At 42.2% G+C, this 15,239-nt stretch overlaps 2 protein-coding genes across 2 annotated transcripts in view; both read left to right on the top strand.

The window, feature by feature from the left end:
- The window catches only part of LOC118269148 (uncharacterized), a 52,919-nt gene extending 50,023 nt beyond the window's left edge, over positions 1-2,896 (top strand). Inside the window, exon 38 of the mRNA XM_050699364.1 lies at positions 2,758-2,896. The gene's annotated coding sequence lies outside the window, so the exon portion shown is untranslated. The remainder of the gene's footprint in view (positions 1-2,757) is intronic.
- Positions 2,897-5,061: 2,165 nt separating this feature from the next.
- Positions 5,062-12,614, top strand: LOC118269146 (metabotropic glutamate receptor). Its single transcript, XM_050704289.1, has 10 exons — positions 5,062-5,164; positions 6,017-6,166; positions 6,200-6,369; positions 6,441-6,607; positions 6,676-6,834; positions 6,910-7,072; positions 7,261-7,474; positions 7,556-7,707; positions 7,777-7,975; positions 11,847-12,614. The coding sequence occupies exons 1-10, from the start codon at positions 5,062-5,064 to the stop codon at positions 12,089-12,091; spliced, it is 1,722 nt and encodes a 573-aa protein (XP_050560246.1). The 3' UTR covers positions 12,092-12,614.
- Positions 12,615-15,239: the final 2,625 nt, after the last annotated feature.

Genomic DNA, 15,239 nt, shown 5'->3' with positions numbered 1-15,239 from the left:
GTCGTAGCTTCATTTACAATGAGACATGACATATAATATATCACAATGAGGTAATTACTGGCTGACGATGACGTGAAACATCTTCTGTGTCATCAATTTTGTTGTTGTCTATCGTTGACTTGTAGTGCTATATCATGTATCTGTCGGAATGTAATGTAATCTTCAAACACATCACTACCTCCCATTAAATCCGTGGCAGATACATTTAGAACATCTTATATAAACATCAAGAGCAATTAATTATTATTATAATGTACTAGGTGGCTCGGCAAACTTTGTACCGCCTCAAACAGTTTTTTGTCTTGAATTATTCAAGACCAAAATCTGTCAAACTAGCCGTTTTCGAGTTTTAACGAGACTAACGAACAACAATTGATTTTATATATAAAGATGAGCTTGGAGTTGTCATGCTCACTTAAAGCTCTTATTGGCGGTGGCTCGGGGATTGGAACACTCGATTCCCTCCAACATGCTTGAGTTGTTCGGTGCTGGTGTACGTATCATGATCGTGAACGGGTGTTGTCAACTAGGACTGTTCAGCTCCAGACTGTTTGTTACAAGGTTATTTATTTCCTTTTTCTATCTATTTGACTGAATATTGGCGTAACATTGTCCTCCTATAATTATTGAACTAACGAAACAACGTAACATAAATTGTATTATTGCAAACCTGATTGAAAAAGAGTAACCTATGGAGTTTCCTCCTCGTTCTTCTCCATAGGAATCTACACTTTGGAACGAGCAAATAACTTCACTAGAGGATTTCCCAACAGACTGTATTTTTTTATATTTTAAAATTTGCTTTTACATTCAAAAAAATCCGTTTGGTCTATTTGAAATAAATAATTATATCTTTGACTTTGATTTTGAATATAATTTATTTGTTCGAACGCGTTAATCTCTGAACCTGCTGGTTCAACTTAAACATTTTATATTTATGTTATAGCCTACATAATAAATCATCGTATTACTTTAAACAGGAGCCGAGCAATGGATGAAACTGTGCGAGAGTGATTGGCAAATAAAATTTTGGTCTTGAATTATTTGTGGAAGTCCAGGGAAGGTTGAAAAAGTAAGAAAAAATTGTTTAAGGCGGTATGAAGTTTGCCAGGTCTGCTAGTAATATATATAGAAGATTCACTAATTGATGACAACGTATTAGTTACACATTTTATATATTGTGTAAAGTTTATTAATCCCTCAAATCAACGTCCACAAATGTATTCATTAATATTGCGAGAGGCGATCGTAGTTGTACTTAGTATTGCTAAACCAACGTCCAGCAGGAAGATGTGACGGCGGCGGAGTGTCGGCGGCCGCGCCCCCGCCCGCGCCCCCGCCGCCACCCGCCGCGCTCCGCCGCCGCGCCGGCACTCCGCGGCCGTACTCCGCGCCGCGCGCCGGCCGCTCCGCACAGTGCCGCGCGACACGCTCGACACTTCGCTTGTTTTGTAAATAACGCTCCACGTGCACTAGACTCGTCAATTAGTTTGGCTTCACCACATCCTCAATGTCCTGTCCCGTCCTTGTTCATGTTATAGTATTTCTTTCATGACATTTTTTTTTTAAACTAATTTTCAAACTTTATAATTTACTTATTTGCTCCTGATTTTAATTGACATTAAAATAATGTTATATAGCAACTATAACACACATACATCATAGCAACTTAAGTTTTATTCATCACTCACCAGTGTTCGCGGTGTTCGTCTGTTTGTTGTGTTATAGTGTTCTGTGACTGCGATGACTGCGGCGGGAGATGTTAATCAGTTGCAGTTTAGTGACATGACAATTGACATCAATGTTTGAAAAAATTACTTGGATGAGGAGTGAGCCGCGCCGGCAGCAACACCGCGCCTGAATATGCTGCGATGGCTCGCAGTGGCACTGCTGCTGCATCAGGCGAGGGCGCGCGATGTGACAGGGAGCGGTAACACCGGCTCCCATCTACTGCACGAGCTGCAGGACGAACACAGGCTCCGACTGGCTCTCGAACAAAATATGGCATTTCATAACTACGAATACGAACTGCTTAATATGAGCAATTTGTTTCAATACAGATCACAAACTACTCTCTCACAAGAATACTTTATAATATCAAAAAACTATACTCCTAAAAGACTTTACAGACAAAAGAGGGAGCCACATTCCCTAATTGGAACTTTCGATTTATCAAAACTATTCAGTAAGAAAAAATACAAGAGCAAGCAGGATAACGAACTTAGGCCAAGTGCATCTTCACTGCAAGGCATACAGTCCCAACACATCGGACCCAGGCCGTCTCCCGGCCCCGAGCTCCCAGCGCCGAGTCGTCGGATGGAGCTGGTCACGCACACGCCGGCCAACTACAGCATCCACCCGGCGACGTCTAGCACCGCGGTCGCACTCAGGAGTTTTACTATCCCGACGCAAATTATTCCCACGGAGAGCGACCATGTGATTAGTACGCCTGTAATAGCAAATGCTAAAGGCAAAGTAAAGATGGCTCGTAAATCAAAGGGAGTTTCAAAAACCACAACCAGCGCGCCAAGCAATGGGAGGCGGGAGACACGACCTTTGCCAAAGAAGAAAGTTTCTGACAACGAAACTGTGTGGCCCGTGAAGCACGCTGCCGTCGTTGAGGGCGATATCATCCTCGGCGGTCTCATGATGGTACTCATAGTCTGTCACACCTGTCACCTTTTTTACTTGCAATAAGAATCAGAGCTGTAGTAATATCATGAGCGAGCAGTTTTGAATGATAGTTGTGATGCGCAGGTACACAGCAGATCGGAGGGCGCGACGTGCGGGCCGGTGATGGCGCAGGGCGGCGTGCAGGCGCTGGAGGCCATGCTGTTCGCGCTGGACGCCGTGGCCCGCGACGGCCTCGGCCCGCCCAAAGTGCGGCTCGGCGCGCACGTGCTCGACGACTGCGATAACGACACCTATGGACTCGAGATGGCACTCGATTTTATCAAAGGTAGCAAAAAGACTCACTGATGGATACTTGTTTACTCTTTACCAAATTTATTTAGCCTTTAAGAACATAATATTTGATTGTATTGTTTGATGTACGTAAGGGTCGATCAGCAATATTGACGACGAGGAGTACGAGTGCAACGCGACCGCTGTGCGCAAAGTTATCAGCGGAGTGGTGGGCGCCGCCAGCAGCGTCACCTCGGTGCAGGTCGCCAACTTGCTGCGGCTCTTCAAGATACCGCAGGTACTCTGTGTTCCGCGTGGTGCGCGCTACTGCTATATGACTTTTCAATATTATTCATTGATTGACAATATACTTAGGTATTTTTTTATTTTCCCAGACATGTTCTAAGTATTCTGTTTGACAGAATTAGATGACGTCAGATGTCTACGAAATAATAATAATACTTACTCACAGCAAAGCATTGCTGAGCTTTTTTCGGTCTTTCGAATTTCTCAGTAGTAGCACGGAGTCTGGTATTGTGCCCACTTATTACATGGGACCCTAACACAAATGGTGATAAGTGTGTGTACACTATTATTACACTTCGGGGATAAAAGGGGTTACGTTTCATACTTACTCATAGGTTATTGCCAATAGGTACAAGTCATTCCTTAACTTTTTGCAACACCTACTGAGTACAATGCCGTATTATACAACTTTCTAACGATCCATTTAATTTGTTCCAGAAGGTAAATAAGTGAGAATTATTCATGATGGTTGTCGCGTTGTGAGTGTAGTGAGTGAGCTCACGGCTGGTCTGTCGCAGGTGTCCTTCTTCTCCACGTCCCCGGAGCTGTCCAACAAGGCTCGCTTCGAGTACTTCACGCGCACGATCCCCTCCGACCTGCACCAGGTGCGCGCCATGGTGGAGATTGTCAAGCGGCTTGGGTGGCGCTACGTGTCTATTATATATGAGGAATCTAATTACGGGATCAAGGTGTGTATTTCATTACTTGCCTTTACAATTATAGTCCCTGAGTTACAACAAAATCCATTTATTGCACACACGATTGGATTTTCTAATTCTTTGTATGTTATAGATTATAGTTGCATGGGAAATTTAACGTATATATATGTGAAATGTGGGAGTTGTATTAAATATTGTATTGTAAGATATGTTTTCTTAATATGATATAGCATCACTATATTTAATAAAATTTTCAGGCCTTTGAAGAACTAGAAACACTTTTAGCTCGAAACGACATTTGCATTGCTGTCAAAGAACGCTTGGTGAAAGATTCCGGCGAAGCAGACGAGCGCGCCTACGACGCCATCGTCGCCAGACTGTTGTCCAGGCCGCGCGCGAGAGGTGTGTGCCACTCGTCTACATACTCACTCGGTGCACATGTGCATCACGCCATCAGATGATGGTCGCTACAATGCTTACTGACGCGCTTTGAGGTCCCTAGGTGTTATAGTGTTCGGCTCGGACCAGGAGGTGGCAGGAGTAATGTCGGCAGTCAGTCGGATGCGGGCGACCGATGCTTTCGGCTGGGTCGGCTCTGACGGCTGGAGCGCGCGCGCTCTCGTCTCCGATGGAAATGAGGCCGCCGTCGAAGGAACTATCAGCGTCCAGCCGCAGGCAAACCCTGTGCTTGGCTTCCGGGAGTATTTTCTGAACCTTACCGTAGAAAACAATTCTAGGAATCCCTGGTTTGTGGGTAATTATTTTATTTTTGGGACTTTGTTAGTAGTATTTTATTGTAGTCGAAATTGTCAATGATTGATTGTGGTTTTTAACAGAATTTTGGGAAGATCAGTTCAAGTGTCGATACCCGGGCAGTGCGCGAACGCCGTATAACGTGCAGTACGAGCGCGCTTGCACGGGTGCTGAGCGGCTGTCTGCAGACAACATCGAATTCGAAGCACAGCTGCAGTTCGTCACCGACGCAGTGCTCGCCTTCGCACACGCCATCAGGTAACGACAGGCGAGTGGTGCCCCCGCGGGCCGCGAGTGGTGCCCCCGCGGGCCGCGAGTGGTGCCCCGCGGGCCGCGAGTGGTGCCCCCGCGGGCCGCGAGTGGTGCCCCCGCGGGCCGCGAGTGGTGCCCCGCGGGCCGCGAGTGGTGCGGAGCGTTGACGGGCGCGTGTTGCAGGGACATGCACGCGGAGCTGTGCCGCGGCCGGCCGGGGCTGTGCGACGCCATGCGGCCCGCCAGTGGCGCCACCCTGCTGCGATACCTGCGACAAGTGCACTTCACAGGTTACTTTTGATGATGTCGAGTTTGCCCGATGTTCTGCTTCTTGGAGTTATTGTTCCGAATACTTTAATCTTTATATATATACTAGCGGACCCGACAGACGTTGTCCTGTCTACACGTCTTTAATTTGAAAATTTTAAATTTTAAAACATTCTGGACCATTTTGATGAAAATTATTATTCAAATGTTATGACAATATCTAACGTCATTAATATTTGACACTGCGATGGTAGCGCCGTCTGTCGTATCCAATGTAAAACATTCCAAAATCAACAACTACTAATTAATTAAAAATTAATTAAAAAAAACATTGTCCAGCGGACAAAATTGTGAATCTAAACCATTCTCAGATCCCCTTGAACACACACAAAAAAATTCATCAAAATCGGTCCAGTCGTTTAAGAGAAGTTCAGTGACATACACACGTACAGAAGAATTATATATATAAAGATAAAACGCTTCCGTGACTGAGATTTAATATTTGAAAATTGTCATAGTATTTGTTCTTTGAGGTGCGTAGGGTAACACTAAGAGAGTATTTTAGGAAAATCCGTCCGGAAATCCCTCAAGAACGGGAACAAAGCGATAATATCCCGGGACTGTATCTAACCACTGAAACTATTCGAGGGAAACTCGTTACAACAATAGTTTGAAACCTAAGGAGGTATGATAGTTTTCACATCACGAAAATCCCACGATGTAGTGGTGGAAAGTAGTCTCAATATATGGCATATATTAAGTATTATGACATGTTAAGACTACTCACCACTAGAGCAACGGTGCAGATACAAAAGTATACTAATCCTGAATAAAAAAAAACGTGCTGTTTATATGTTATTGTATGTTGCGCACAGGCCTCAGCGGAGATCAATTTCATTTTGATAGCAACGGAGATGGCCCGGCGCGGTATAATATACTTCACTTTAAGCAAGTGTCCCCCGGCGTGTATCGCTGGCTGACGGTGGGCCGCTACCTCGACGGCGAGCTCGAGCTGAATATGAACGGTACGGTGTGTTGGTGCTTATATGAATATTAATAAAGCAGCTTTATAATTATTATACAAGTATGTGTAGACATTCAATTCAAATGGAGCGAGCCGCACCCGCCGGAGTCGGTGTGCAGCGCGGAGTGCGAGCTGGGCCAGGCCAAGCAGTACGTGGAGGGCGAGAGCTGCTGCTGGCACTGCTTCAACTGCACGCAGTACGAGGTGCGCACGCCGCCGCCAGCGACACGTGCCGCGCGCGGCGGACTCTGATACTGTATCCTCGGTCCAAACAGATCCGGTCCCCGGACAAAGAGACGGCGTGCGAGGAGTGTCCGCTGGGCACGCTGCCGGGCGCCGGGCGCACGCACTGCGCGGCCGTGCCTGAGCTGTACCTGCGCCCCGACTCCCCCGCAGCCATAGGAGCCATGGCCTTCTCGTCGCTGGGCATGCTGCTGACCACGTGAGTGCGGCGCGCCGCCCGGCCGTGGGGGGGCGCGTGGTCGAGCACTGAGCGCGCGCGTGTTGCAGGCTGGTGGCGGCGGTGTGGGCGGTGCGCGGCGACACGCCCGTGGTGCGCGCCAGCGGCCGCGAGCTGTCGTTCGTGTTGCTGGCCGGCATCATGATGTGCTACCTCGTCACATTCGCACTCGTCTTCAGGCCCACGGATGTGCTGTGTTCGTTGCAGCGGTACGGTGGTTCAAACATCTCCTTCGCTCGGTACAGCATACTGGAAAGCAAACTCTTAGCTGCACTCTGTGACAGGTTCGGGACCGGGTTCTGCTTCACCGTCGTGTACGCCGCGTTGCTCACTAAGACAAACAGGATCGCGCGAATCTTCGATGCTAGCAAGCACTCGGCGCGCAGACCCTCCCTGATATCTCCCAAATCACAACTCTTTATATGCTCCGTACTTGTATCTATTCAGGTAAATCACTATTGAAACAAATTTCATTAATTAAGTCTGACCAAATTACCCTGACGAGGTTGTGGCAATTAGGGTATACTAGTATATTATATAGTATATTTAAGTACGTAGTTATGTCTCTAGGACGTCATGTTAATTATTCATTATTACAGCTTGTGTATTACTGACTCGGCTACGATGTGACGCAGGTGGTGATAGTGGTAGTGTGGCAGATCATCTCTCCAGCGCGCGCCATCCACCACTACCCGTCGCGGGAGGACAACATGCTGGTCTGTGACTCGTACGTGGACGCGTCCTACACCATCGCATTCTTCTACCCCGTCGTCCTCATCGTCGTGTGCACCGTGTACGCTGTGCTCACCCGCAAGATCCCCGAGGCCTTCAACGAGAGTAAACACATTGGTGCGATTCTTACTTCTCATGTGGAAGACAATATTTAAACAGGGTTAGTCCATATTTTATTGTACTTCTCATTCGTTTCAGGGTTCACAATGTACACGACGTGTGTGATCTGGTTAGCGTTCGTGCCTCTATACTTCGGCACGGCGAGCCACGTGCCGCTGCGCGTCACCAGCATGGCGGTCACCATCTCACTCAGCGCCAGCGTCACGCTCGTCTGCTTGTTTAGTCCTAAGGTATAAAACCTAAATAAAACACAGTTCTTTTTTGAAAATCAATCAGAATAACATGAGAAATAATTCCAGTTATATATAATAATCGTGCACCCGGAGCGCAACGTGCGCGCGAGCCTGATGCCACCACGCTGGCGCTCGATGGGCGGCGGCGCGGCGGCGGCCGGCGCCAAGCGCGGCGCCGTCTGCGCGGCACTCGTCGGCACCGCGCCACTACCGCGGGCTCACGACCTCACGCCGTCCACCGACCTCTCTACTCTAAACGATAATGGTACGGTACTTCATTACATTGAACAGTATATTGGGCTTCTTAAAAGAAAGTAGAAGCCTTAATCGTCATAGTCGAAACAAAAAAACCATCCATGGCACACATATTTCCATATAAATACATGGCTTAACTGAGTCCGTTTTCACCAGTGCTAAGCTATATGTAGATACCTATTAATATGACTGGTAGAAGCCAAATGCATCCACTGTAACGTAGCATACCACATCTCTGGTGGAAAACAATTCTAAACCTATTAAAATTCGTTGCGTACTTGATTCAAAAGAAGTTCGGTTTGATTCTTTATTTTATTATATCTTCTTTTTTGAACAGAGAGAATCATCCAATTATTTACCAAAAGTCAGATTTTAGACCCCAGCTCTAAATTGTATAATACCAAGTTGCAAGACAATAGAGTCATCCTCTTGCATACTCAACAGTAATATTATCAATCTGGTACACCAAAACATCCAAGGTTTCATGAGTAAAGAATTAGAAATAGAATTATTTTTAAACTGTAATAATGTTGACATTTTGTGCATTACTGAGCATTGGCTGAAATCTCATCAGCTAATGTTCAACTTTGGTAATCATCAGATTGGTAGCTCGTTCAGCAGAGAAAACGCTATACATGGTGGTTCACTAATTTTAATAAATAACAATCTTAAATTTAAAGAACGCAAGGATATAGTTAGTTACTCTGTTGAACGTACTGTTGAAATAGCCTGTGTGGAATTAGAGCGGTTTATTGTTTTGAGTGTGTATAGACCACCTTCTGGTTTGTATGACTGTTTTGAAACAGTATTAGATGAAGTATTAAATAAACTCAGTAGTTCAAATAAATTCATCATTACTTGTGGCGATTTTAATATAAATTTGTTGGAAAATTCTAGCTTAAGTACTAGAATTGTAAGTTTATTTGCTTCATTTAACCTAACGAACCTGTTTCTGGAGCCCACTAGGATAACTCCTACTAGTGCTACTTGTCTAGATAATATTTATACTGATATTGTACCAACTAATAAACAAATTATATCATTGCTTGATTCAGATCATTGTGGACAATTAATTTCAATAGAAAATAAAGTAAATAAAGTGTCGAAACCGCATATTATTGTTAACCCAAAGACTGAAAGACGCATTGAAACGTTCAAATCTAAACTCTCTGACAAATTACCTTTATTATTAAGGAATAAAAATACGAATAACTTGTGTGATGATTTTTTAAATATTTACCATACCGAGTTTAAATCTACCTTCACACCTAAAACCATACCAGCTCATGGCAATGCGCCTTTCAATCAATGGGCAACCACTGGCATCTATAAAAGTAGGAAACGCCTATATGAGCTTTATAACGAGAGGATATTTATAAACACAATTGAATTTAATGAATATGTAAAGAAGTATTCTAAATTGTTTAAAAAAGTTTGCTCTATTGCTAAATCACTATATTTGAGCTCTAAAATAAAAAACAGTTCCAATGTAATTAAAGCGACCTGGAGTATTATTAATGGTGAAGCAGGAAGATCTAAAAGGAGAAGTAGTGAATATAATCTGGTAATTGATAATAATGTAATTAAATCAGATGCTGAAGTTGCAGCCGCATTTGAAAACTTCTTTTCGGACATTCCTGTTTCCACTACCAGGTCCTTGAATTCATCACCCACTGTCGCAGAATCTTTACTAAAAGAAAATGTTGTAGCTTGCCATTCAAGTTTCAATTTTGAACACATAGATTATACAGATATAATTAAAACGTTCCATACTTTGAATAAGAAAAAGACTGCTGACCTGTGGGGTAATTCTGTGTACATTACCAGCTCTGTAATAACTATTGTGGCACCTGTATTAGCTTTAATTTTTAATAACTGTATTGATCGTGGTGTGTTTCCTGATCTCATGAAGAATAGTAAAATAACTCCGTTATTTAAATCGGGTAGTACTTCTGACCCCACTAACTTTAGACCTATTTCAGTACTACCTACATTCAGTAAAATTTTTGAAAAAATAATTCTAAATCAGATGCAAAGATTTTTTAATAGAAATAAATTATTGCATGGTAACCAGTTTGGATTTACAAGGGGTCGTTCAACAACTGATGCCGGTGTTGAACTTCTTAATCACATATATGACGCGTGGGAGGACTCGGGGGACGCATTGGGTGTTTTTTGTGACTTATCCAAGGCGTTCGATTGTGTCCTTCATGAAACACTGATCAGGAAGCTATCCCATTATGGAATGCGGGGCAACTCTCTGGACCTACTTATCTCTTACTTGAGTAATAGAATTCAGAGAGTTGAGATTAACGGGAAAATTTCTGCCGGGTCTGTTGTTAGGATGGGTGTTCCGCAGGGGTCAATTCTCGGTCCGTTTTTATTTCTTATTTATATTAATGACTTACCTTACCTTGTAAAGGATAACCATGGGATAGTACTGTTTGCTGATGATACTTCTTTATTATTTAAACTCAAACGTAGAAAATTAGACAGTGATCATGTAAATAGTGCTCTCTCAAAAATAGTACGCTGGTTTAGTGCCAATAACTTGCTACTTAATGAATCAAAAACTAAATGCATTAAATTCACAACACCAAATGTTAGGCATGTCAAAACCAGCGTGCTAATCAAGGGCGGGGAGTTGGACCCTGTAGATTCAGCTATCTTTTTAGGTATAACCCTAGACGCTAAGCTACAGTGGGCCCCACATATAGATAAGTTGTCGAAAAGGCTCAGCTCAGCAGCATATGCCGTTAAAAAAATTAGAAATTTAACTGATGTAAATACAGCGCGTCTAGTATACTTTAGTTATTTCCATAGTATCATGTCATATGGTATTCTCCTGTGGGGGAATGCTGCTGACATTCAGTCTGTCTTTGTGCTGCAGAAGCGAGCCATTCGATCAATTTATAATCTTAGTCCGAGGCATTCTCTCAGGGAACTATTTAAAGAAATTAATATAATGACTGTTGCCTCTCAATATATCTATGAAAATATAGTGTATGCTCATAAAAACATAAAATTATTTAAAAAGTACAGTGATATACACAATATCAACACTAGAAATAAAAATAAATATGTTGTTCCTACTACTAGACTTAAGAAAATAAGCGGTTCGTTTAGATGTCAATGTATACGCTTTTACAATAAAATTCCCAGCCATATTCAAAGTTTAAACCTAGGTAAATTTAAAAATATTATTAAAGAAAAACTTTGTAGTAAAGCTTTTTATAAAATAAAAGACTACTTGGAGGATAGTCAGGCTTGGGAATGAACTGCTATAATGTCCACACAGGTCTTGCTGACATGTTTGTAACATATAGTTACATTTTTTATACAATTTGACATTAACATAATTTGACATTGTTTTATATATTTTTTTTTCCTTTTATATTTTTATATTTCCTTTTAAAATTGTTAGTTTGAGGACCGTGTGAGACTTTTGCTAGTCATTTTATTTTTAGTAAATTATATTCTGACAGTTTGAGCATTTGTGTGGCCTACCCAAATGTTCTTTTGGTTGGTGTTGTTCGTCGGATCATTCAGCAACAGCCGTCAGCTGAGCTGATTGTAAACTGACACATGCGTGCTGCCATCTGAACAGGTCCGCTCAAACTGCTGTGGTTCTTTCCTCAAAAGACCACTACAGAATCAACTTGCACGGTTCTCCGACATCTTTAATTGATTTTGTCTGGACTTTAAAAGAGACAATGATCTCTGAGTTTGTTTCGGCATTTCTTCTCAGAGTAGTCAGATAGGAAATGCCGGCCTCATCTAGTTATTTAAGAGATTGACGTGTAAAAGTGTTATTTTATAACCTATTTGCAAAATAAATATCATTTATCATTTATCATTTACCATGTATTATTATTTAACAGAAAAGACATCGACGGATAGGCACGTGCAAACGGAAGAGAGCATCTTATTCCCTAAGTTAGCGAGCGTGGTTGCCGATGTTACTCGAAGAGAAATAGAAGAAAACGGTATTGTCGTGAACGCGCGGCGACTGGCAGAGCTGCGCGCCGGCCTGCCTGCCTTCCCGCCGGGCGAGCTGCGCGCGGCGCACGCTCCGCCGCCGCTCGCGGTCGCCGTCGCCATCGTCGGCGGACAGATTCCCTTATAGCGTCAGAATATACGGCGCGTGAGGAGTCAGCGCGTGCCAGTGTTAGTGTAAATATTTGTAAACTGTTCAAATAAACAACAGGACATTATAGATTCATTGCATACTTCACTCGTACGTACCAGTTTCGTTACATGTTACACATGTTGGACTTGGATTGTTGTGATTAATGTTTTGTGCCAAATTATTGTCACGAACTAAAGTTTCTTAGAAAGCTTATTATGAATTTCAATAGTCTCTTTATGATTATTGTTATTACTAATTTGTAGTAATGATTAAAAATAAGATTAGAAATGAAATATGTACATACTCTAAGTAAATTGTAAGTGTCGCAATATATTTGTAATTAATCGAGTTACTCACCAAGGAGTCTTTGATCACAATACTTAACGTTAATTTATATTTGTTTAATTCCACGAAAAATAAAATCATAATTATGTTCTAACCTACCTCTACTTGGTTACATAAATAAAATCGAACCAATGTGTGATACTAGATAAAATAAATTATTAAAAACATTGAAAAATGACTTTCATTTGACCTATCAGTAAATCAGAATACGATAAAATTATTGTACTTACTTCAGACAAACGCAGCTAACAGGATTCCTGGGTCTTAAAGAAAAAATGGCATTTGTAAAAAAAAAAATCTTAAAAAGACGTCACAACGATGACATCTCTCAATAACGATAACTGTCAACAAGAACTTCTATCATCAATGGCATCTGTCAATAATGACATTTGTCGTCAATGACAACTGTCAACGAGAACTTTTGTCAAAAACGACATCTGTCATCAAGAACTTCTGTCATCAATGACATCTGTCATCAAGAACTTCTGTCATCAATGACATCTGTCAACAAGAACTTCTGTCATCAATGACATCTGTCATCAAGAACTTCTGTCATCAATGACATCTGTCTACAAGACCTTCTGTCATCAATGACATCTGTCACCAAGAACTTCTGTCATTAATGACATCTGTCAATAATGACATCTGCCGTCGTAAATGACAACTGTCAACAAGAACTTCTGCCATCAATGACAACTGTCAAGTAGACAGTTTGGAAGTTGGATGCTCAATCGCCATAATCAGTGGGTCGTAGTCATCTGTGAGCCCACTCAGCATGATAACTGCAACGAATTCGTCGTCCAGTGGCGCTTCAATTTCATTGAGTTGATGTAAAATTTCTTTTATTTTGTTTAAGTAGACTTCCATTGAGCTATTCTCCGACAGCTTAGTACTGAAGAGGCTACGCAGTAAACCTAGCCTTCTGCTCAGGCCACGTCTCTCGTAGGCTTTTTGCAGTATTTTCCACGCTTCATGTGCACTCTTCGCTGTACGAATATACGGAATTATAGCCGGTGTCACGGAAAGCGCAATGCGCGCCAACGCTTTGTCAACCTTTTTCTTGTCGCTATCTTCGCTGGGTTCTGCTTCCACGCAATTCCATAATTCCTCGCTTGTTGACAGCAGATGTCACTGTTGACAGATGTCATTAATGACAGAAGTTCTTGGTGACAGATGTCATTGGTGACAGATGTCATTGATGACAGAAGTGCTTGTTGACAGTTGTCAATGACGACAGATGTCATTGATGACAGAAGTTCTTGTTGACAGATGTCATTGATGACAGAAGTGCTTGTTGACAGTTGTCAATGACGACAGATGTCATTGATGACAGAAGTTCTTGTTGACAGATGTCATTGATGACAGAAGTTCTTGGTGACAGATGTCATTGTTGACAGATGTCATTGATGACAGAAGTTCTTGGTGACAGATGTCATTGATGACAGAAGTTCTTGGTGACAGATGTCATTGTTGACAGATGTCATTAATGACAGAAGTTCTTGGTGACAGATGTCATTGATGACAGAAGTTCTTGGTGACAGATGTCATTGTTGACAGATGTCATTGTTGACAGATGTCATTGATGACAGAAGCTCTTGTGGACAGTTGTCAATGATGACAGATGTCATTTTTGACAGATGTCATTGATGATAGAAGTTCTTGGTGAAAGATGTCATTTTTGACAGATGTCAATGATGACAGAAGTTCTTGGTGACAGATGTCATTGATGACAGAAGTGCTTGTTGACAGTTGTCAATGACGACAGATGTCATTGTTGACAGATGTCATTGATGACAGAAGTTCTTGGTGACAGATGTCACTATTGACATATGACATTGATGACAGAAGTTCTTGGTGACAGATGTCATTGATGACAGAAGTTCTTGGTGACAGATGTCATTGATGACAGATGTCATTGTTGACAGATGTCATTAATGACAGAAGTTCTTGGTGACAGATGTCACTGTTGACAGATGTCATTAATGACAGAAGTTCTTGGTGACAGATGTCATTGATGACAGAAATTCTTGGTGACAGATGTCATTGTTGACAGATGTCATTAATGACAGAAGTTCTTGGTGACAGATGTCACTGTTGACAGATGTCATTGATGACAGATGTCATTGATGACAGAAGCTCTTGTGGACAGTTGTCAATGATGACAGAAGTTCTTGGTGACAGATGTCACTGTTGACAGATGTCATTGATGACAGAAGTTCTTGGTGACAGATGTCATTGATGACAGAAGTTCTTGTTGACAGATGTCATTGATGACAGAAGTGCTTGTTGACAGTTGTCAATGACGACAGATGTAATTATTGACAGATGTCATTGATGACAGAAGTTCTTGGTGACAGATGTCATTGTTGACAGATGTCATTGATGACAGAAGTTCTTGGTGACAGGTGTCAAGACGACAGATGTAATTATTGACAGATGTCATTGATGACAGAAATTCTTGGTGACAGATGTCATTGTTGACAGATGTCATTGTTGACAGATGTCATTGATGACAGAAGTTCTTGCATGGTGACAGATGTCACTGTTGACAAATGTCATTGATGACAGAAGTTCTTTTTGACAGTTGTCATTGTAGACAGATGTCATTGATGACAGAAATTCTTGGTGACAGATGTCATTGTTGACAGATGTAATTAATGACAGAAGTTCTTGGTGACAGATGTCACTGTTGACAGATGTCATTGATGACAGAAGTTCTTGGTGACAGATGTCATTGTTGACAGATGTCAGTGATGGCAGAAGTTCTTGTGGACAGTTGTCAATGATGACAGATGTCATT

The sequence above is a fragment of the Spodoptera frugiperda genome, chromosome 2, assembly GCF_023101765.2.
Source record: "Spodoptera frugiperda isolate SF20-4 chromosome 2, AGI-APGP_CSIRO_Sfru_2.0, whole genome shotgun sequence".
Classification (NCBI taxonomy): domain Eukaryota; kingdom Metazoa; phylum Arthropoda; class Insecta; order Lepidoptera; family Noctuidae; genus Spodoptera; species Spodoptera frugiperda.
Note: the sequence above shows the minus strand (reverse complement) of the source record. Positions and strands in the feature narration are given on the sequence as shown.

Excerpts from the sequence above, each read along its gene's own strand:
- LOC118269146 (XM_050704289.1), top strand. The coding sequence starts at position 5,062 with ATGCACGCGGAGCTGTGCCGCGGCCGGCCGGGGCTGTGCGACGCCATG. Across the intron at positions 5,165-6,016 it reads GCGACAAGTGCACTTCACAG|GCCTCAGCGGAGATCAATTT; the intron begins GTTACTTTTGAT and ends TGTTGCGCACAG. Across the intron at positions 7,073-7,260 it reads CCGTACTTGTATCTATTCAG|GTGGTGATAGTGGTAGTGTG; the intron begins GTAAATCACTAT and ends GATGTGACGCAG.